This window comes from Pezoporus occidentalis, unplaced genomic scaffold (assembly GCF_034315485.1).
Source record: "Pezoporus occidentalis ecotype Australia unplaced genomic scaffold, CSIRO_AGI_Poc_V1 ctg225, whole genome shotgun sequence".
Classification (NCBI taxonomy): Eukaryota; Metazoa; Chordata; class Aves; order Psittaciformes; family Psittacidae; genus Pezoporus; species Pezoporus occidentalis.
Genome location: NW_026914128.1, coordinates 490,849 through 515,050, shown reverse-complemented (window position 1 = coordinate 515,050; position 24,202 = coordinate 490,849). Strand labels below are relative to the sequence as shown.

At 47.7% G+C, this 24,202-nt stretch overlaps 1 protein-coding gene across 2 annotated transcripts in view; it reads right to left on the bottom strand.

Moving 5' to 3' along the window:
* Positions 1-24,202, bottom strand: part of EML4 (EMAP like 4) — a 124,992-nt gene that overhangs the window by 86,456 nt on the left and 14,334 nt on the right. Inside the window, exon 1 of one of the 2 annotated variants that reach the window (XM_062620920.1) lies at positions 10,639-10,770. The exons of the other annotated variant lie outside the window; for it this stretch is intronic. Coding sequence (XP_062476904.1) covers positions 10,639-10,663 — 25 coding nt within the window. The 5' untranslated portion in view covers positions 10,664-10,770. Of the gene's footprint in view, positions 1-10,638; positions 10,771-24,202 lie in introns of those variants that run through there. 2 annotated transcript variants of the gene reach the window in all.

Sequence of the window (24,202 nt, the reverse complement as noted above, 5' to 3'; positions counted from 1 at the left end):
CAGGATGGGTTAGTGAGATAGCAGCTCGCTGTAAACAGTGCCAGTTCAGATTCAATGTTTGTTCAAACCAGGTGTTGTATGACAGCTATCTGCCATTTCTGAGCCTTTGCAGTTCACGAAGCAGAGCTGAATTACAAGGCCAGCCTCAGAGCGCTGAATGACAGCCGGGGGCAATGCTTTATCAGACTAGGTATTTATTCCCTTTGTGCTGCACACCTGATCTTCATGCTTTTTCCTCCTGCAGCCTTGAGGGCCGCTGACTTCCCACTGTGCACAAAGGGGGTAACTCCATAGCCCTGGGAACAGAGATGTGAAACGGGCATGTTTGACACTAAGCACCAACCAGGAAACTGTATATAGGGGAAGCTGGCAGTGAGGGGAGAACAGAGGGCCAAAGTACTTGAATTGCCTTTAAGCATTTCCTTTTAGCCTGTTTTTGCTTTTCTTGCCTATTTAAGCAAGAGTTGTTGACGACAGGAACTGCCCAAAGGCTCCCATTATGCTGGGAGAGGTGCTCAAGTGTATTATGAAAGGATGTTTTCTTAACGTCTCAATTTGTTTCTCTTAGGACTGCTTCTGCTTAGAAACACACACCCTCCCTCAGTGCAGGATTCCTCGCAAACACACACAACTCCAGCCCCCTCTGCGCATCAAGAGGGCAGGCAGAAAGCAGAGATTTACCAGTTACACTTCATTCCATTCCCCAGAAGGACCCTGACAAAAATGAGACCTACAAGTAGCACCTAACAGCCTTCCCCATTCAAGTAAGAGTTGAATGCAGCCTGAAGACGCCCCTTCTTGACAGAGTGGGACTCGGTTCTAACAATCCCCAGACCTCAACATGCAGTCTTCTTAAAAATAACCTGCTTATGGGGTGAAGCAGGTCCCTTAGTGATAGCAGCAAACAATATCCCACCTACAGAGAGGACAAATGAAAGTGGCCTTTGAAATGTGGCTATTCTAAGAACACTAATATGTATATATTATACATATGTATATGATGTGGCTATAACGTGGCTATTCTAAGAACACTATATATGTATATAACACATACTGTTTAAGAAACAGAACGTATTTTATTCCCCCACTACGGTTACGGGCACCCTCCCTGAGCAGCACCAACAGCGAGCAATGCGCTGTGCTCAGTACAATCTCAAACCACCACAGCTCTGGAGCAACCTGACACCAAATACAGTTAAAGCAGCAAGTCCCCAGTGCATATCTACGTGTGTATGCATGCATCTGTGACCCACAAAGCCTACCTGGCCCCGCAGAGCGGCTCGTAAAGGACAGACCTAGAACCAAGGTAGGGAGTGCTTGCTCCAGAATGCGCCTCAGTGATCATTAAGGAGAGGAAGGAAGCTCTGTGTTAACTGAGAAAACAAAATGGTGTTTATAAATGAGCTGGTGTGGGGTTCAAAGCTGTCGAGATCCTTTTCCTGGTACAAGTCACTCCATGACACCCCTGGAGAGCTCTACAAAGACCTTGTCTCACCCTGCCCCTTCTGACCCGCTCAGCATCCTTCCCTGGGTGTGCTGGCATTAACAGACAACATGCTCCTATAGAGCAGCAGCAGCAAGATGCCTGAGGCTAATTGACTGCAAAGGTTTCTTCTTCTGCAAAGAAGAATCAAGCCTGGAACTGTCCCCTAGCACAGAGAACACGAGGCAGAGATCTCCACAGCTGACAGTACAGAACGTTTTCATCCTCATCTGAACAGTACCGCTGCAAATACACATCACAGAGCATCACAAGCAGCCGTTAGGCAGGATGTGCCCCGCTTCCGCTTCCTCCTCATCAAAACCTGAACAACATAAATCATAACTGGTGCTTTCAACTATAACCAAACCCTGCCGGGTATCGCAGGATGCTAATGCTTTCCCTCTACTATTAGAGGAGCTGGAGTCGATCACTGGTGTAGTCAGACATTTCATACCTCTTCCCATTCCTAAACCTTCTCATATACTAGAACTGCAACTAAAGGTAAAGGGATCATGTCTGGGAAAGATCCCATACAACTCCTTGGGCTCAGACAGCCCCATTTCTTGTCCAGCAGCTAAAAACCTGCCCCAATTTCCCCTCTAAACGTGTTTCCAGTGATTTCAGCTCTCCCACCCAGCCTCTGCTCCCAGAGCAACAGTCTCCTGCAGAAAAGCGGGGTTCCTTTAAACACACGCACATACAAAATAATACAGGCACTCATTTCTCTTGCTTGCTGAATCGTTTTCCACATGAAGATGACAATGGCAGCACTGGAGTGCCCTGCCACAGAAGAGGGAGAACACTACACATTAGGCTTAAGAGGTTGCGTAGGAGAAAGTAAGCAGGCACAGTTTCAGTAGAGAATAAAATGCTGCACTGAAGATGAGCGTAGGATAATGTTTATTACCACATGCAGTGTGGAAACAAAATGAGACCATTTACAATAAAGGAATGAGGGGATCTGGATAATCTCCAGCCCACAATGCTGAAATAATTGGCACGCGGAGCCAGAGAGACACCCAAAATCATTACAAGAGGGAGGGGGAAAGGAAGTGGCTTGGGAGAGAAGGAAAAGCGATCTCGGTGCTAAGAGCACATAAGCATGACCTTGATAATGCAAGACCTGGACAAAAGAAATCAAGTAAATGTAACTGAACAGTGAAATGAAGGCAAGGCAAATCTGATTCTACCTGGCTAGTTTATTCCTCAGAAAAGGATAATCCAATGAAGGATGATGCAATGAACTTGATCCAGAGCTAAAGCAAGAACCCGTGTGGTGCCTCATGGATAACATCTAAGGCAGAGACCTACAACATTTCACAGATGAACAAAGCAGTGGGTAAGGACCATGATGGATACAGACTTGTGCTGTGATCTGGGACCCATTCGCAGGAGATGAAGGGGAGAGGGGATCTGTCAGAACATCAAAAGGCCACAGGATCCTATTAGCCCTTTCAACCGCTGTGTGTTAGCAATGATTTGCAATAGCTCTACACACACGCACAAAAGGCTTTTTCAGCAGAAAACCAGAATCCACCTGTTATACAAGTGTTGGCAAGGCACTATTTGCAATTTTGTGTATCTAGCTGTGGCTACTCAGAAGGCTCAGGGTAGAGAAAACCTATTCTATAAGGGCATTTACACGAGGCTGATGCATGAGAACCAAAGGCAACCCAAGAGCTCCGGCTTCACTTGGACTGGTTTCCCAAGAGGCAGCTCAAGGCAGGTTCATTGACACATCACAGACTGTATGACAACAGTTTAAACTCCAGCAACCCACAGCCTGGCTCAGGAGCGGAAGGTCTCCCACTGCCCCAGCGCAACAGGCATCACTCCGGGTGGAAAGACTTCAGCACCTTACTCCTATTGGTACTGCTGTGTGAGCGAGTCCTTCTCGGGCCAGATTCCTGCAGCTTAGGTAGGATGTGTTCCCTCCCTCGGCTACTCACTTAAATTCAGTACATTCCCTGCTATAGCAGGGATGTAGGAAAAACGCCTCTGATCTTTCCTGCTGTCTCCTGGGGCACAGCACAGTTTATTCACCCTTAGTCTTTTTATTGAGGCTTTAAATCTGTCTGAGCACACGGAGCCAGGGAGCAACAAGCCCACCTAGATTTAACCTCTCCTGCTTTTACACGACTGCTAGGGGGAAACTGTCCCCTTCAGCCCTCCACTCCCAACCCGGCTGTACTTTAATAGCCCATTACAAGGCGAGAAACAAAGCTCAATATTTACTTTTTGTGGAACTATCAGATAAACGCTGGGGCTATTTCTGTCCTGTTCACATTCTCCCACAATTTCCATGACAAGGTATGCACCGAGCGCTTCGACAAGCTCTCCCCTGCTAAAAACCTCGGCGCTAGAAGAAAAAGGAACTACTGATTTAGGGTTTGCTTTCAAACTGCAACGAAAGGCCTCGCGATGGAAACGCCTACCCCAGCGCAAAGCGGCTCGCACCCTCGCCGTGCTGCGAGGTGAACGTGAAGCCCATTGTAGTGGCAACACCCTTGGTTCCTTTAACTGTCCTGGATGACCAACGAAACCTACACCTCTTCCAGATTCAGGCAGAAATGCCTCACGGTACCTCTTGTTCCCTTGCCAAGTTTGCATGGCAACCCGCAAACAGGGCTACCTGCTCTGGGTGTCGCATGCAAACTGCAGGAGCATCTCTAATGCGTTCTTAGCCATTAAAACATAAAGACACACATACACACGTTGTTTTCACATCCTTGGTGGGGCAGACATACAGCCTAAAAAGGACATCTGCCCGAGACTTCAATAGAGAGCAAATACACACCTCAGAATCACTGGTTTGTAGCAAGTACATCCCACTTTGCATGTCTCACCCTTACTTGAAAGCATGACAGTGCAAGTTCCCTTCAGCAGGCAAACATCTCTGCACCCTACTTAAAAAAGAATCCAGCTCTCCGTCCTTAGTTGTTTCGAGATGACCAATGTTTCTGACCTCAGAGCAGCTTCCAGGGTCTGAAGGGGGTACAAGGATGCTGGAGAGGGACCTTTCATCAGGGACTGCAGCGACAGGACAAGGGGTGATGGGTTCAGACTGAAACAGGGCAAGTTCAGGTTAGATCTAAGGCAGAAGCTCTTCCCTGTGAGGGTGCTGAGGCGCTGGCACAGGGTGCCCAGAGAAGCTGTGGCTGCCCCATCCCTGGCAGTGCTCAAGGCCAGGTTGGACCCAGGGGCTTGGAGCAAGCTGCTCTAGTGGAAGGTGTCCCTGCCCATGGCAGGGGTTGGAGCTGGATGAGCTTTAAGGTCCCTTCCAACCCAAACCAGGCTGGGATTCTATGGAATTATTTGGGGTGAGGGGTGCAGGGAGCAGCCCTGCGTGCTTGGGGTGTTTTAAACAAACAATGTCATGCACGGTAAGCTGTGGAAAATGCTCCGTTAGCTGTGCAGGAGCAGCAGACTGCTGTCGAGTCCAAAGCAGTAAGATGGACTAGGAAAGGAGGAAAGTGCACTGATTTGCGTAACCGACGATGATTTTATCCCTGCTCAGTGACGACTTCACAGTCAATAAAAGAAATGCAAAATGAACAAGATAACTGACAGGAAGTCTAAAGGGCACAGCTCTATGGGGCCTCTTCAGCATTATTTCATTTTCTCAATCTTTCCCCGTGTATAAACGAAGAGGTGCGAACCCCACTGAAAACCCCCGTTGGGACTGGTGCGTAAGAACAGGTACCACAGGCACAATCGCATCACTTGGCTCCTGGCACACAAAGCCACATCACAGCTAAAGCCAAAGCAAAACCAAAACCTAAATCAAACCAAACCAACAAAACCCCCCACAGATGAACAAAAGCAACAAAGAAGGAAACTCCGCTGGAGCCCTCGTGTGCCACCTCGGAAAGCCAAGTGACGCAGGAAGCCCCCACTCGCTGGCCTTGGGAGACAGTATCAACAGAGGAGTGCGTGTGCTGTTACTGCACTTGCTGAGCATCCACCCTCTCAGTTTGATTCCACCACATTTGTAACCCCATCGTTTTCTGCAGGAAGGTTTTCTGGCCAGGCCCATGAACCAAGGACCCGATGGCCATTAGGAACACCACCTTCTCACAACTGATGTAAGCAGCAGCGATTCCATCAGTCATGGCTGGAAGAAACCCATCATGCTTTCTCTGCCCTTTTATTCCCTAACCCCTTTTTAAATACATAAAAGAGCAGTTTTCCCGCTTTTACGTATTCGGGACATACCAGCCTTTTACTGCGCTAAACAGAGTGCTTCCTCACGCATAAAGCATCTCTTTTCTCCTCCTTGTGCTCGCCTGAGCTCTATCCAAACAACCTGAAGAGACAGGATGTTTAAACTCAAGAACTGCTCTCTGCAAGGGATAAAAGAACAGCCTTTTGCAGAGCACTGTCTGTTCCTGAAAAGCAACCCAAAGCGCTGTGCAAGCACTGCCTCCCCTTCACATCTCAGTACAGCACCCAGCCCCAAGCAGGTTTAACTTGGGGCTGCGGTGACAGCCCTGTCATCCCTCAAAACCATTCCTTTAGGAAGTGCTCCAGGCAGAAACAAAGCATCAAGGTATCCAAGAAGCACAGAGCTGTAGCTTTGCACACACTGCAGTCTGTGCTGGACCTGTGCTTCTCCCCAGGGGCCGAGGGCAAAGCTCCCATTGACTCCAAAAGGAGCAGAACCTCTCTTGTTAGCCCCCCAAAGCTGCTTCAACTGAGGCAACCCTAAGGCTCCATCTCTTTAAGTTATGCAGCAGAGAGCTACTCACCTGCCACGTGAATTCATGCAAGTCAGCTTATCGTGGTCGGGGCTCTCCTCTTCCTCTGCCATCCTCACCTTCCAACTACAACTATGATGAAGAGATGCTGCTCCTCCAGATGCGACATTCAAGCCTCAGCCAGGATTTTAAGCTTAGGAAAGAACATTTTGCATCTTGAGCAGTGTAATGCCAGCAGATAAAGGTCCCTCAGCGGCCGTCTGCCACAACACCTCCTTCTCTAGAGCACTCCAGGCTATGGTAAGTTACAGCCACTTCTACCAAGTCTGTAATAGAAGCCCATTCCTTTACTAACACATCTTCACACAGAGCTTCTTGAACAGCCCCAAACTGCATGAAGATCTCTGCAGTCTCTTAAAAGTCACAAACTTAAGAGCTATTAACCAAAACATCAGTAATTCCCATTAGAGAGCATACAAACGTACATCAAGTATTTCTTTAGCATGAAGTCTTTTGCATGCTTGAGCGAGCCCCAATGAATCCTGCCACAGAGCAGGCTTCTTGTCCACGTGCTCTCAAGCAGCCTGCATTCCCCGCTAGAACAGGCTGACAAGATGCTCCTAAACACGTCGTATCTTCATCTTCAGTTTTACACATAGGTAACACGTAGGTGCTGAAGTAAAGGCCTTTTTCTTTGGGGAAATGGAGAACAGTTGTGCTTATTAATTCAGGGCCCTCAGAAATCTGTTCGCTAACAGCAAGCCAGAACAAAATGAGGGCTTCGTCCTGGATCAGGAAGTGAAAAAAACCTTTATTTAAAGGCCAGGTGCATTGTTCCAGCGAAGTGCAAGCCACAAGACTTGAACTGACATTTACTTTGGCAGCCTCACACAACTCAAGATCACCCATTCTGCCTTCAGAAGGGGATCTTGACTTGCCCGCATTAACAGGACATTGTTCATTTCCAAGCACGCCGGTTCACACAGACTTGGGTTTCAATAGGGAATGTCACAGATGAAAACCATTTCAATTCCCCTTGGAAGCCAAGCAGCTTTCTGGGAAAGCCGGCAATGTGCTTTGCCTTTTCTCCAGTTAAGGGAGCAAAGACGCTGCAGGAGAGGTGGAACCAGCTACACAAGAAACACCGTGAGAGCACACACAATCTTTCTGTCACCTCTAACTCCAAGGACCAGCCAACCCTTGTGGCACAATGACACGGGCAAAGCAACAAATACAAAGCGAGGGTGTCTACGTGCAAGGCAGAAAACACAAAAGAAAACTAAAAAGCTCCCAATTCCCCGACCCCAGAGATAACAAGGGGGAAGGCTGTACACAGAGTATACAGAAAACTGCTGCTAAGGAGGAAAAGCAACAAATACCAGCGCTGCTCTTCCACCCAGAAGAGAAAAGACCGAGTTAAGGCATGGAGCTCTTGGAGCAAGCCCAGAGGAGGCCATGGGGATGCTCAGGGGCTGCAGCACCTCCCGTATGGAGACAGGCTGAGAACACTGGGGCTGTTCAGAATGGAGGAGCGCAGCTGCGTGGAGACCTCAGAGCAGCTTCCAGGATCTGAAGGGGGCTACAAGGATGCTGGAGAGGGGCTCTTCATCAGGGACTGCAGCGACAGGACAAGGGGTGATGGGTTCAAACTGAAACAGGGCAAGTTCAGGTTAGATCTAAGGCAGAAGCTCTTCCCTGTGAGGGTGCTGAGGCGCTGGCACAGGGTGCCCAGAGAAGCTGTGGCTGCCCCATCCCTGGCAGTGCTCAAGGCCAGGTTGGACACAGGGGCTTGGAGCAAGCTGCTCCAGTGGAAGGGGTCCCTGCCTGTGGCAGGGGTTGGAACTGGATGAGCTTTAAGGTCCCTTCAACCCAAACCACTCTGGGATTCTGTGATTTTAGGATGAGTGAGGCAACAACCTTGCCTTGCCGTGGTGCCTGACGTGTCCTGGCACCCTGCAGCAGTGACCCACCAGCTGCAGCATGCATCGGACCTGCCACGGATGCCCAGCTGCTCTCTGAAACCTTTTCTGCTTGCCAAGCCAAAAACCATATTTTGCTGCACTTCCCCGTTTCTTAGGAGCTATCCCACAACTGGTCACAGCCCCGAACCTCAGGATTAGAAACACTTCAGAGGCAGTTGTGTCAAGTCTTCCTACCCTCTCCTATGGAATAATCGGCACTAATCACTGCTTATGCAGAGTAAGCTTCATGCAAACGTATTTGGGTGTTCAAGTCTCAGGGCAGGTAACAGAGATGGATGTTCTTCCCATGACTAGAGAGTTTTCCTTGAGCTAATTGAAAACAGGCACACTTTGAGTAACGTCTTCTACTGCCAATAGGCTTGCTTGCAGGGAGGCAATGCAGGAGTGATTTATGGGCTGCGAAGATCACGTAAATCTGTCTTCAAGTAAAACGGATCATCTCTGCGTAGAATAAAGTCAAGTACTCAATTAGCAGCACTCTCCACTTCCCCCAGTCCCTAGCTAAGCAAGCAGCACCCACAGCATACCCAGGCCCTTCTCAGAGCTTGTCACACGCCAAACGAATGGGTATCATTTCTATTGAAATGCAGCCAGAAAACCAACGCTCAATTGAAACATTCGTCAAGGAGATGATTTCATGCTTTTCCCAAGTCTTTTGCCATCCCATTTTCACATCACCTTAGCAGTCACCACTTACTTTGTGGCCCAAGGGGAAGGCAATAGTCAAGTCAATGTCCTGGAAACTAGAAGAGCTTTTTCCTCCCTAACAGCTGTTGTAAACCGCCTCTTTTGCCTCTTCCAGCAAGCAGGCTGAATTCAAGTAAAGTTGTAGTTAGTCTCTCTGGAGCCTGTCTCCTAGACAGATACAAGCTCTGAGCACACTGGATCCCTATTTGCACTGCAGCAAGCAAATCAGCATGTGTCAGTGCCTGGGAATACATTCAATAAGGAAATTGTTTGGGGTGTTCCCCCCCTCAATGGCAAATTACACTAAATACTTTGGTAACCATATTAAAATCTTAACATCTTTACATTAAAATCTCAAAGACATTAGAAAAAGACACTTTCTGAATCTGGTCACCATGTGCCAGTCAGACAGCGCTGCCCATGAAGAAAACCTGGCATTAGAAGTCCATTTGCCTACTCCATGCCTAGTGGAAATGGCTGTTTAGTCTTTCAAGGTACATAATATGCCTATATCCTTCAGCAGTTCCTCCCAGGGCCTTAGGGAAGGAGTAGCATTGATGAGCCCTGGAAGAAGTCAAGTCAGAAAGCAGAAACGTAAGAGGAACGTTGCATTCTTGGCAAGTTAGAGGGAAAACATGTCTGTGTTTGTAGAGGGAGAATTCTGCATGCCCATTTTAACTTGCCAACAGTGGACCATGGTGATGAACATCACGCTGTGCACAGCATGGTCCAATGAGGGTCTTTGTCAGCTGCCCCATCATTTGGTAGTAAATCAGTACAAAGACAAGGCATAGCTGAACACAGAAACAGAAAACCTACAGTCTGCACACACTGCTCCTGTCACTTCTTCACAAGTTGTCTGCAGAAAGATTGCTTTGTTTACTCCTGCTGTAAGCAAGGGTTCAAGCCCTGGCATCACATCTGGTTGGAGAGGAGTAGTAACAACGCACTGAACGCTCCCCAAGCCCGCAGCTCTCCACTTCAGCCCTCTACAGTCAGCAAGCTTTCCAGAAGGGTGCTTAGAGCACTTCTTGGCTTGAGCTACATTAGCGCTCGCATCTGAACAGCAAGCTTCAGAAGTCTCAGTACCAAACTTTGACGGTTAAGAGCCGCATGTGCAGAAACAGGGGTGGCTCCAGGCAGAAATGGAGGGTCTGCTTTTGAAACCCTGATCCTGCAGGACTTGAGTTCAGAACTCTGGGCTGTCCCCGGCGCAGTCAGAACAGCTGATGTGCAACGACACGCTCGCTTTCAGTCTGATAGCGGCGAGAATTCACGCTCACCAGAAACCCGGCCTGCGCGCTCCCCCGAGCACGTGCAGCATGGGAACAGAGGTCAACATCCGCAGCAGGAACAGGACAGGGAAGGGGACCAACCCCAACATGAGCGCTGAGATACGCTGCACAACTGTAATTGCTGTCCAAAAGCTATTCATTTTGAAGGGGTTCTTACAAATCCATAATCACAGAAAAGCAAATCCTCATCATAAAGCAGTGGAAACCAGCTTTACACAGTCCTAGAGGGAGCACTTGCAGCAGCATGGCTCATTAGGAAGGTATTCTTGCATTAAACACCATTACCAAAGACAAATGTTAACACAATGCCCCAGAGGCACACTGAAAACCATATTATGCCATTAATGATGTACCTACTTAAATTGATCCAGTATCCCTGTGCAGTTGGAGCCAAATGATGGCATTCTGCATGGTTTTCCCGGTTGCAAGCATTATGAAATCCTATTCCACAAAGCCCACGTTCAACGCTTCCGAACACTGAACCCTATCCTTACCACAATGATTAGGAAGAGGATCCATTTATCCTGCTGCCATCCAGTCCCTTTGACACAGGGCTACTGCAGACCTCAACAGGACTTGCTGCTGCCTTTCCTTCGGAAGCTCTGCCTCTAGCAGGAGAAAGCAAACCAGCTCGGATGCTTTGCTGGAAAAGGAACAGAGCTGTGAACAAAGGTTGAGACTGAGCACCCAAACTGCTCCACAGAGGTGTGGCTGCTGCAAGCTGAGTTGCGCCACCAAGACCTGACTTCAGCAAACACTGCTTCCTGAACTCAAACAAGCCTTAGACAGAACCAGCTTTTGTTCCAGCAAGAAGCACTTGGGCACAGCCGTGCTCTCAAGGTCACGGGCAGGAAGAGCCATAAGCAAAGCTTTCATGTTCACACCAAGCAAATAGGTATTTCAAGCCCTCCATGCTTAGCTGGAGGCAAAGTGCTCGCTTCCAACTGACCACGAAGCAACGTGAACAGATACTACAGAGCTCCACGTTCTGCTCTATCACACCTCATTTTTAACGTTCTTTACAACCAAATTTGTTCTTTCTTTCATAAAACGAAATTAAATGTCTTATTTGAATGATTTTGGTAGAAGGAAATGTTGCCTTCAACACAATTTTAAGAGAGAAAATGTATTAACCAGGGACTTTGCTCTCCTCTACGTTAGGAACTCTAATGCTGATGTATATTTGGAAAAGAAGCATTTTTGTATTTGTTAACATTAGGCTACACAACTGACATCATTATGCTCCCTAAAAACAGTAAAGCACTCTAATTACAAGCACTGCTGTATTTACAGTAATAAGAACAAACGCAAAGTCAAAGGGTACAACCATTCCTACAAATGTCACTTACTCTTTTCAGGAGGGCAACAAATTACTATTGACCAAAGCAGGCATAAAACCCCATAAACAAACAGAAACCACAAGGAAAAGCCAGTTTTAACACCAGACGTGATAGGCAAGAGTATATAAAAACCCAAACACAAGTGCTTTAGAAGAGATGCAAAGCATCCTTCTTCGGGATGTAAAGCAAGTTCTGTTAAGGAGGAAGACCATCCCACATCTGCCTGGCAGGGAGGTTTTACACCTCTCTTGACATCAGCTGCCGATGCCTGAAGTTCAATACATGAGACAGGAGGTAAAGTGTTAAAAACAGTAGTTTCTTTCCATTCACCTGTGTATTTGTCCTTCATTACCATACAATGAATATTGATAAGGAAACACCATTTGCAATTGCTGCAATTATTTTTGCCTCTGAGAAACGTACGAGTCGCCACGTCTAATGGCTTGGCAGATTTAACTGCATTTCAGGGTGCACAGTTCTACTTCAGAATACACAACACTACACAAGCATTACAAGAGCAGCTTTGGTAAGACACGGTTCACCGGTGGCTCCTGCATTTGAAAATGCTTTCAAAGCACCTAACACAGGAAAATCACCTTCCTGAGCACACGGAGATGAAGAAACCAGTGCCAGATTTACTGCCTTCAGAGAGCACGTTCTCCCTCCATGCACACACACACACACGGGCAATGATTAACTCCTGTAATTCAATGCAAACAGTAATAAAAGGTGGTTTCCCACCCCCTCCAAGCAGAGAAGTGGAGCACCTTCCTTTCGCAAGCCTCAGAAAGGTGTATTGAGATAGCACTTTAACAGGAGGCCTCCCCATGCCCAAGAGAGGTTTTCGCATCCATTAGACAGACTCTGAAGTGTGGGGTTGCTCCTTGCACACACCTGCACAGGCAGGTTTACACACACACACAAACACACACACACACCCCCGAGTGAAAACTGACTCCAACAAACCTAGTATAAACGCAACAGGCACATAAACTGCTTTGCAGATGTGCTCTGTAAACTCACAGTGAATGAGAAAGGAGCTCTCGCCAAGCGCATTATTAAGTTCAAAGCCCTTCTGAAAACCCCTTTCATTCCACAAGGGCAACTGGTCAGGATTTAACCTGCCCATCAAAAGCAAAGCTTATTTCATAATCACAACTCATGGAGCATCCTGTGCCCCAAGAGAGGGGCATGGCCACCAGGCACCACCTGCACTGTGTTAGAAGGGTCTCCAATGTGAATTGCCAAAACGAGATGTCAGCAGTCTCAAGGGGCGACAAGGAGTTCCAACCGCACATCAACTGACTTTGGAATTTCTCTTTACTAAGAGAAGAAAGAAGTCAAGAGCTGTACTGGAGAACTTCAAGACTGGTTCTACTGCACCAGCCTTTGCTTCAGACTTGTCACTGCATACCCAAGGTGGGAATTCATGGGCTACAGGGCAGACCTCAGCTCCTCACACAGCTCTTCTCTTGGGAAGCCAATGGCTATTAGGAAGCTGGAATCGGGCAGGTGAAGGCAGCGTGGCTCCAGCAGTCACTAATGCCTGGAAGCACTTCAACTATTACTGCCGTTCAGTTTCCAGCCAGCCAGAGCAATTTCTCTTTAATTCTGTTGCTATCCACGGAGCTAAGGGCCCACAACACCTCCACTCGTACTACAGCCTCGTGCCAACTTCTTAAAAGTGGAAGATACTCATATGCTCTTAAGACAAGTGGCTCCTGATGATTTGCCCAAGCAAGAGCTGAGCAACATATAAAAACAAAGGGTTTGGGGGTTTTGTTTTCACAGAATCAACCAGGTTGGAAAAGACCCTTATGCCCATCAAGCATTTGCTTCTCCCTTTCTGGCATCTGGAGGGATTTAAAACTAAAACCCAATCCAAACCAACAGAATGACTTTGAAATGCACTTGATGCCCCAAAGCACGGGAATTCTGCACTTTCCGAAGCCCAGCATATTTACTGTAACACTTCCTACTTCCACTCACACAAATGCCTAAGTCATCTCAACCCTCGGGAGAGTTCCCAGCCTCAGCAGCCTCCCAAGGAGATGCTAATTCTGTGAGAAAAAGGATAAGGAAAGAAGAGTGGGTGGGAGTATTTCCTTTTCCTTGGATTTAGCTGTGCCGAGTGTTCATTGTTCACCGGACATGTTCTACCTTTCCATTGCCTCATACGCTTCCCCCACCCCTTTTTTCTTCCTGGATCCCTTGGAGACGAGCACGAAGATAAAGCAATCTATTTTCTTCCACGTACTTGAAGCATTGCCCAATTCTGGATTTAGATTCTCTATCAAGGTCCTCTTTTTATCTACAAACTCATGTCTGTCCTGCCCCCTTCCTTCACGAATTAAGACACTAACTAAGCCTCTGTTAATCCTCTTAGCGCCACGTCCTTGTCTCCTTGCTGCTCCCTCGTGCTGCTTTATCAATCAGGCTGCTCTGCATGTCCTTATAAACCTGCCTGGTCTTAACCAAACCAAGTAACTGCCTATTCCCAAACGGCTTCTGCCATCTCAGCACATCGCTCACGCTGACAGTAACACACACACACACACACCTGGAACAGAGCAACCCCGTTACCCTTAAACCCTACCAGAATCCCTTGGCAAGCCGGTCACAACACTTTGCTGTGCTGCAGTGCACCAGCCTGAGCATCTTTTTACTCAACATCCCAGCGCCTGACAGCAACTCATTCTTGTAAGTCCAAAACCCCCCATTCCCCTGCAGAACCAGAGCACCTACCCCCACAGCCCCACCTGATTTTTTTCCTTTATCTACTGAAAAAGGAGTTCTTTCACTTACTTGCTATTTTTGCGAGGTGACGCATTACTGAGTAGACCATCTGCTCCACAGTCTTACCACCCCTCTGATTTCCTTCCCATACGTTTGTCTGAGCTATTTTAGGGCTTGCTGTATTGCTTTCACTAGGGTTGAATTCCCCTTTCCTGAAGAGCCTTGGTGTTGCAGCCCATCTTCCTGCTTCCCTTCTGTCCTTCCCTCTAGCCATATATATCCTTTCTGAGACCGGATGGTACTTCAACTTTTGTGACCTACATTTAACCATCCAGGTTTCTTTGCTTCCCACGTCAAATCGCTGATGGCACACTTGTGTCTGAATGGGGAGGAGGGCAGGAATTACATCCTTCCTCCACAGATTCACAGGGCCTGTTTGGGCACGGCATTAGTCACCACTTCAGCAGTACTCCTGTACATTACAGTTAGGAAAACAGCTAAAAAAAACCTCTCCTATGTAAAAAAAAAAAGACAAATATCAGGGCTTGGCTTCTTTGTCTATCACAAAGATTTTCCACTGCGAGCTAATCTGCTCCCACTTTAAATACAGGAGGGGGAGATGGAAGAGGAAGAGCTTTCTAAAGATGTTCACCGAGTTCCATTGTTTTTCCCGGGATAGCTGGTACATCCGAGTTGAAATAATTACCACTGGTGCAGCAGGACTTGGCCAGCCCCAGTCGGCTGCCTCTGTACTGACAGCACCCGAAAGGCAGGCGCTCAGGACTGCAGAACCTGTTAGAGCATGTTGTGCAGCTCTGCTCATCTTTCCGGCTTGGGAAGTGCTTCCAAAATCCAGTAAACGCCTTTTAATGCAGAACTGTATGAAACAGTTCTTATACTGGCAAAAAAAAAGACCCCAAACCTTCCTCCTTCATACTCAGAGGAGTAGGAAACACAGAGCAGTGTGACACAGAAAGGAAATGTGCTGTTCAAAAGTAGAGGATTTATGACCTTACGGCTAACTGGGATTATGGATGAGAAACGGCTCCATCTCCTAGAAGCAAAACCAAATCAAACATCAAAAAAAAAAGGCAGAAACCCAATTATGCCTCTGATACTCTTGTTATCAGTAATTAGTTAAGGCAGGGAACATTCACTGTGTGGACAGAGGCTATTTATTTAGTTTTAAAAGAGTCTGTACCCTACATAGAAAAGATGGAGGTGACACAGTCCTGTGGTGGGGGTTGGAACTGGATGATCTTGAGGTCCTTTCAAGCCCAAACCATTCTGTGATTCTATGATTCAAGAGCAATGGGCTCACAATTAAGTCCCTTATAACCTGATGTAAAATTGAAGCCACAGAAAAAAAACCCAGATGTTGATTTATATGTATTTAATTTAACTGTAGATTAGTAAAGATCAACAGCGTATCAAATGCTCATCAGGTACAGCATCGTTTCTATGGGTTTGGGGTTTTCAATACAGCAGGATTTTAATATAGTTTAACAGAGTATTAACTGTAACTTCAGACCCTGGATCTGAAATCCTTTCATTCTTTAGGGACAAAGAGCAATTTTGCACTTTTAAGCCTACTGTGTGAACTGCACTCCAGTTCCCATTTTGATTCAAGTAGAGAAAACAGTACCACAAGATAACCTCACTACTGCCTGCTGATCCCCTACTACAACACAGTATTTGCAGTGGGTTTCCAACAGACCGGCCTCTCGAGTCGGATGAGTTTGGGTATTCGTACACATTGGTTTTCCCATGCTCTCACCCCAAGAAATGCCCGACACGGATCAGAGCAATAAGCACCGGACAGACAGAAGGAGCTGGGGAGTTTACACACAAGGTTTACAGCCAGCTGACACCTGGTTGAAGAGAAACGGGAGAAGCACCAGCATGGAGCAGTGATGGACCACACAAAGTGAGGTCCAGCCGAGCTGATGGATGCCTCAGAAGCACAGTACCTGCTTGGAAACAGCACACCCAAACTTGTGTGTGTGTGTGTGTGTGTGTGTGCAAGTGCCTCTCTTCACAGATAGGAATGACCTTTCCATTGCTTTCTGGTCTCAACAACACCACTATTTTTACTCTGCACCTAAAAGACCACAATGAGAAAGGGAGCAGAAGCTAAATGAGTCTCCGACATTGGAGCTGACAGTTCATTTATGGACTGATACTTTAAAGCCAAGCTTTAAATGTTCAGGGTCAACAGCCATTTAGCCTGCTGGAGCAACCATTTATGCTCCTTTTTTAACTACACTGAAGCAAACCACAAACCTGACCAAAGCAGAGAACAAAAATATTATCCTACAACTAAAGCAAAACAGAGAAGAGGAACGTGCAGTTATTTTTAGGCACCTCTACAGAAGTCGTACAAGAGATTTCATACTGCAGTCCCTCTAGTCAGCTTGCAAGTACATGCAATAATGCGTAATCACTATTTGAAGGATGCATTTATTGCTGCATGTCCAGGAGCTGCAATCAAGGCTCTAGGAAGAGAATTAAGATATGATTTCAGATCAGTCCTGTTACAGCAAGTCAAAAGGAACCTCGCACTGAGTCTTACCACGAAGCAGGTTCATTTTGCTCCACTGCCAACATAAAAGGATATTAGCAGCCGTATTTCATTGTCTCAAACATCAACAAGCACAATAACCCATTCACCTTGGAAAAGCTACAAGAACACCTTCTTTACAAGCCTTCTCCTCCCTCAACAGCGAGCTGAGGGCTAGGATCGCTGGAGTGTCAGTGATCTCCTGCATCTTGTATGCAATTCCCGAGCTGCTTTTTGTCCTGCCCTGTAAACAAGCAGCAAGACTCCGCCATACCCAAAACAAGCAACATAATAAAGCCCAGGCTTCCAAAAGTGCCAGGACACTCCCATATGATAGCACTTGTCAAAAAAACAAGCCAACAGAAACCCCCCATCAGCCCCAAATTCCCAGCCTGCTCCACAATCAGCTTCATGCATTATACATCCATTCTGCCGTTCCCTTCCCTGGGGAGCAAAGAAACTCAAGTAAGCACAAGGACACCTCGACAGTCTTTCCAGAAGGCACTTATTTAATTCTTCCAGGGCTCATGGCAAAACAGTCCAACTCAAAACACTGTATTTGAGTTAGAATCACAGAACCAACCAGGTTGGAAAAGCTCTTTAAGCTCATGCAGTCCAACCATTCCCCAACACTGCCAATGCCACCACTCACCCATAGCACCGAGGGCCTTGTCTATATGGCCTGTGAACACTATTTGGTGCTGATACAGGCCAGGATGCTGGGGGCTTCTTGGCTGCCTGGGCACACAGGGCTCACGTTCTGCTCTGTGAATCAGCATCCCCAGGTACTTTCCCATAAGCAGCTTCCAGTCTCTCTTCCCCAAGCCTGGAGCGCTGCATGGGGTAAGGAGTTAGATAAAGCTAACACTGCTCCTTTTCCACACGGACAAACCATCAGCCTTTTCATTCAGCAAGAAACTGCTGACAAACCTCTTCTGCCTGGAGGCATCTGAAGCCACCCCTCACCTGCACCATTTGCTAACATTCACAGAGTCTTTCCTAACTGCACTGTAATCTGCCCCTCAAGTGCAGATCCTCCTGGGTTTAAAACACTACCTGAAAACAGGCAAGTTCTTCTGCTACACGAACGCAGCCTTCTCCTATGAGCTACGAACACAACAGGAACTATTTCCGTGGATGTGCAGCAGGGGCGTTTGTTGAAAGAAGAGAAACTTGTCAATAGTCTTTAGAGAACGCAGGACACACGTTCTTGCCCAACGCGTTATTTTAAACTGGCTGAAAGCTGATGCAACACACAAATGCACCTCTTCCTGTTTCATTTGTAGCATAGGGATCCAGCTCCCTGCAGCCCCAAGCTATACCAAGGGAGTATTAGGATAATCTTCCAGTAAGGAAGAATTCCGCATGCTTAACAGACAGGGTAATTACCACTGCCCTCACAGTACATGTAATTGTACTTGGCTACAGATGGTTAAACATGGATGCATTCACGCACTCACCCTCTGACTTTCAAGCCCCATACAGAGAAATCCGTATGTTATAACTAGGTTACTGGTAGCATAAATGGTAAAGGCTTATTTGTGTCTCGGCTTCATGCAGCTGAATCATTAACAGCAGAAACCCGTAAGACAATGCAAGGAATTCCCATGTTTGTAATTCCTCACAGAAACCTGCCTGGAACAGAACAGAACGCAATGCAATTTCCTAGCTCCGGGAGCAAGGAAAGCCTGTGTGTTGAGGTGGGATGCTGTGACCCCAACACATCCCACCAGCAAAGAGGAAGATGCTGCCTGCTGCTGCCAGCAAGATGCTTTAAGCACCTGCCAGTCTGAATTTCACCTGCAGGCACACAGAGCGCAGATCAGGCTTCAGCCAGCGTTTTAAATCTGCAAGAGGAAAAAGCGTTCCAGACGGTAGCAGGAACTTCTGCATTTCTCTTCTGCTTTCAACCACAGCTAGGCGAGCTCCAGGCAACATGCAGAGAGGGACGGGAGGGAACCAAACCAAAAAACCCCTCCCTTTCCACTCTGAAGAACATTACATTTCACCATAACACCACCAGCACACATCCTCCATCAGGCAAATGGGGTGCAAGTGGACAGCTCCCCCTTCTTCCCAGCATTTAACAGCAAATAGTTTTAGGAGAGCAACTGCTCCTCAAGGTGTGGAGAACAGGCTCCTCCTACTCAAAGGCATTCTCTTTGTTGTAAGTCCTGCTGCTGGCATCAGTCAATACATCCGACACCTTGAATAATGGTGCTTCATAATCCTGGATTTGTGGAAGGAAGAAGAGGGGAAGGAGGAGGGACCATTTAAATGGTGGCTATGAAGGTGGAGACTCCCTTTTCAGAGAGCGTCCCATGGAAAAGACAAGGGGTGACAGGCACAGGTCACTCCTGGGGAGATTCCCACTGGATGCACGAGAAAAGAGTTCACACTGAGAACAACCAGCCATTGGAGTAATGTTCCCAGGGGAGCGGTGACTCCCTAGCATTGGACACTGCTAAGATCTGGCTGGACAAGGTGCTGGGACATGGAGTCTAGCCCATGCTTTGCCTGGAAAGGTTGGACCCAATGATCCTTGGGGTTCCTTCCAACCTGGGATTCTACTATTTTATGATCCTGTTCAATGCTTCCAGCTAGCTCAAGTGTTCAAGAGTAAAAGGTTGGTGCATCCCCAGCCTCCTTTCCGGACACAAGCGTCTCTAGTACCATGCCCAGCTGTGTAAACTCATTCATTCATGTAAATCCATAGGAATCTCAGGATTTCCAAGCCCACTGCAAGAACTCCTCTAAGACTTTGGGTTTGGTTTGCTTTTCACAAGAGCTGTTTGGAGACCGGGCTTCACACTGGTTTACTGCGACCTTCAAACTAACTGAACCAACAGCTGGGACAAAACCAAATCACATGCACATTTGCAATAACCAGTTTTTATTCACTTCCATTAACACCAACTCAGATCTCTGCCACCTAATGTTCCTTTGTGGGTGATGTTCTGACCACTACACTCAATATAGAAAGCCCTTTCCCTCCCTGGGCATGCAGAACTCAGCTGGAGCAAGACCCTGAGTAACACGGCCGGTGCTCCAGGGCTGGACCAGATGACCTCCAGCGGGTCCAACCTACGTTTTTCAGTGATTCTCTGATCTATTCTAGGAGGGCACGCATGGTATAGGGTTACAAATGTAATAGACCAGCAAGCCAAAACACACTGCCGGCCAAAAAGCAAGAATAGCAAATACTACTCTACAGTCTTCTGACATGCCCTCGTCAGCCAATGCTCCAAAATGCCAGGTCAAAACCCATGGGCAAGGGGAAGGAAAGGAAGAGGAAACCAGAAATGCAGATACACAGCTTTTCTGACACATCTCTACAAAAGAGCTGCTACCTTAAACACAGCAGATGATGGCCTTTTGTGGCTCAACAGACACAGGTAGCACAGATGCATGACTTGGCTTGCAGGGGAACAAACAACTGGGACAAAAGGCAGTCGTTCTGAAGTGGAAATCCTCTTTTTAAGATGCTGTCTGCTGGCTTATTCCCACTAGAACCTCCTCTGAAGGTGTAATTCAATGAGCAGAGATTGCGGGAGCTGGGCCTGGTTAGCACAGAGAGACCAGACCGAGGGGGGATCTCATCAATGCAGGTGCCAGGAGGATGGATGAAAGACACTGGGGAAGAAACGTGCTCACAGAGAAGCATCTCCTAGCACCAAAGGCACCACAAACACCCGTAATAAACAGCCCAGTGAAAAGAGACTTCCTGCAACAAACTGTCCTCCACTATAAACGTCCCCGAGAGCCATGTTTGGGAGCTGAGAGCACTGGGACAGAAATTCATCTGCTGTTCACCAACAGAGTCCCAGCAAGCAGAGCTGATATGGCTGGCTGGGCTCTGGGTGCACGCGGTGAAAAGGCTTCAGTGAAGCCTGCTGTGATGACTTTGACTGATGTTAGCAGGCAGTGCTCACCACAGAGAGCCTGCTGAGGGGAACAGGGTAAGAGATGGGTCATGCCCATGCCCGAGTTTAACTCGGGAGCGCACAGCAGTATTCCACCTTTTTGAGGAATATGAAACCAGTCTGCTCTATACACAGAATATAGGAATAATTATTGCTTTTTTGTTAATAAGCATTATTTAAGATTCTGTGTGTAAAGCGCACATTCACTTTATCACAGAGTCAACCAGGCTGGAAAAGCCCTTTAAGCTCATCCAGCCCAACCATTCCCAGCGCTGCCAAGGCCACCACTGACCCATGTCCCCAAGTGCCACATCTATATGTTTTCTGAATACTTCCAAGGACGGTGCCTGCAGCCCTGCCCTGGGCAGCCTGTTCCAATGCCTGAGCACCCTCTGGGGCAGGAATTGTTCCTCAGCTCCATCTAAACCTGCCCTGGGGCAGCTTGAGGCCGGTTCCTCTTGTCCCATCCCTTGCTCCTCGGGAGCAGAGCCCAGCCCCTCCTGGCTCCATCCTCCTCTCAGGCAGTTGTAGGGAGTGATCAGGTCCCCCCTGAGCCTTCTCTTCTCCAGACTGAACCCCCCCAGTGCAGGCTCACCAGTGCCCAGCACAGGGGCACAGTCACTGGAGTTCACTGCGCAGACTGGAACCCGGCCATAGCTCAGGCTGCCTGCAGGTAGAAACAAGAGGAACCCACGCTGCTGAAAGGTTTAGGTGCCAGCAGAACCTGGAGACTCGATGGGAGCCAGGAATAAGCTGGCTCTCACACCCCCTTATCTTCCAGCTTCCTGTAAGTCCAAGGACACACCTCATCTCCTCTCTTGAAAACGCTGTTTTCATTTGAAAACAGCTCTTCTGAAGAGTTTTGTTCTCACTGATAGCCTGGGGGGAAAAGGAAGGGAGATAGGAGAAAACAGGCTTCTCCAGCATTATACACATTCACTCACTCCATGCTGCTTTAAGCTGTGAGCATTTGGAAACAAGGAGTCCACAGTCAAAGCAAGGAGACTGCGGTGACCAGGCTTGGGTGAAAGCAACTTCACAAGTTAAAATACTGGAGAGCTTAGCACTAAAAGGTCTGTATGTAGGAAGTCGAGGTGGAGAGACACTGCAGAGCAGGCACCCAACCACTAATGTCATCTGGAAAACATAGCCTCCATCATAAGGGGTTTTGCATGAGCTGCACAGTTACTGGCATGGTGCATTGATCCATGTGAGAACCAAAAAAAAAATCACAAGAAAAGAATGGAAAAAGAGGGGGGAAATTCAGAAGGTTCCTCATTTTGCTGGCCAAAACACTGTGCTCTGAGACATTCACTACTCAGAGCAGCCTGAGGAGAAGGGCTTGGGCATGCTGGTCAATGAGAAACTGAACATGAGCCCCTTCAATGTGTGCTGGGCTGCATCAACAGCAGCATGAGCAGCAGGTCAGGGAGGTGAGGCTGCCCCTCTGCTCTGCTGGGACCTCACTTACAGCACTGCGTGCAGTGCTGGCATCCTCAGCATACGGAGCTGTTGGAGCAGCAGTGATGCAGAGAAACTGCTCCATGAAGAAGCTCGCTGTATCACAAGGTTGTGTCAGTCAACAACACTTGAGATTTTTGTGCAATGCATCATCTGATCTTTCAACACATGCTGCTTACTGCAATCGCCTGTGGCGACCCAGGCTCTGAAGACAGACTGCGCACTATTTGCATAGCACAAAGAACTACCATGTATTAAAAACCTCACTTTGGTAACCAGTTCTGCTCTGCAGGAAAGGCCGGCGTGGATCTCACCTGGAATAACGGGTGGTATTTCCACAGTTAATCTTTACTTCTTCAAGTGGAGAAAAGCCACCTCTGCCACCTCCCCTCAGGAACGCATTGACAGCGGTCTGGAACAGCTCCCAGCACACCCTCTCCTCCATGCACCTTCATTTTTACCCGGGTTAATGCCATATATTAATTAAGGTTTAAGTGTTTACCTAGAGACACGGTGCTGCCTTTTGCCTCGCATTTCCCCTGAAGAAACACCGTTTCTTTGGTGGAAGCATACACTGGGCAACCGCACCTCCTGTTTTGCTCCCATCTAATCCTGGCCTCTTTCCTCGTGGTACTGCAGAAATAGCCCTGGGCAGGAGGTTCTGTACTGCAGAAGCTATTTCACTTGAGCTGCACTTTTCCACAAAGATGCTGCTTTTTTGGGAGATCAAGCCGATTCCTCTGCAAGCAGATATAGTTACAGCATCGGCTAAAATGGATGGGTTTAGAACGTTCAGATCTCATTCCTGTTCACATTTGCTGTACAAAGGACGTGCCACAGAACTCTTCTTTCTTACATTGCGTAAAGAAAACCCCGTTCTGCAAGCACAACCAGCTAGCAATTCACTAAGGCACATGAAGAAGCTCTTTACTCGCTGACCATTTGGAAGTCACTGGGGCAAGCTTAGAAAGTCCTAAATGCCACAAGGCTCCGAAAGACCTATTTATACTTCACATGACTCCTGAATAATCAATTAAAAAAAAAAAAAACACTTTTAGCCCCCAGAAGTAGTAAAAGAAGGATAAAGGTCTCTCAAGCCTGTTATCTGTGTTGTTAATAGGGCACGCAAGGCCCCTGTGTGATGTTCTGATAGAACTTAAAAACAGAGGCTCTATTGTTACGGGTACAGTTATTATTTCCTACAACACAGACTTTTGAAACACTGTTATAACTGTGTGAGGAAGAAGCAAATGAAAAGTAATAGTACCAAAACGCAAGGAAAACACCAATCGACATGGATAGTTAAGAACTGCACTGATTGTCCTGAGCTACCTTCAGATATCCTAGTGCTTTATCATAAAGAATAGGCAAACAAAAACTAGTAAGGACCTGAAGCATGATTCAGGCACTGCCCATGGGGATCAAGATCCTGCCCAGGACAGGAGGGTGACAGCACCAGAGGATTCCTACAAACCATGGCTGAAGCAAGAGTTCCAAGAGACCACAGATACAGGAACAGTGAAGACACCACTAACTATAATGATACCCCACTTGCAGCACTGTGTGCAGTGCTGGTGTTACCAACATAAGAAGGACTTGGAGCTGTTGTAGCAAGCACAGAGGAGGCCATGAGGATGCTCAGGGGCTGCAGCACCTCCCATATGGAGACAGGCTGAGAACATTGGGGCTGCTCAGCCTGGAGAAGAGAAGCTGCGTGGAGACCTCAGAGCAGCTTCCAGGGTCTGAAGGGGGCTACAAGGATGCTGGAGAGGGGCTCTTCATCAGGGACTGCAGCGACAGGACAAGGGGTGATGGGTTCAGACTGAAACAGAGCAAGTTCAGGTTGGATCTAAGGCAGAAGCTCTTCCCTGGGAGGGTGCTGAGGTGCTGGCACAGGGTGCCCAGAGAAGCTGTGGCTGCCCCATTGCTGGCAGTGCTCAAGGCCAGGTTGGCCACAGGGGCTTGGAGCAAGCTGCTCTAGTGGAAGGGGTCCCTGCCTGGGGAAGAGGTTGTAACTGGATGAGCTTTAGGGTCCTTT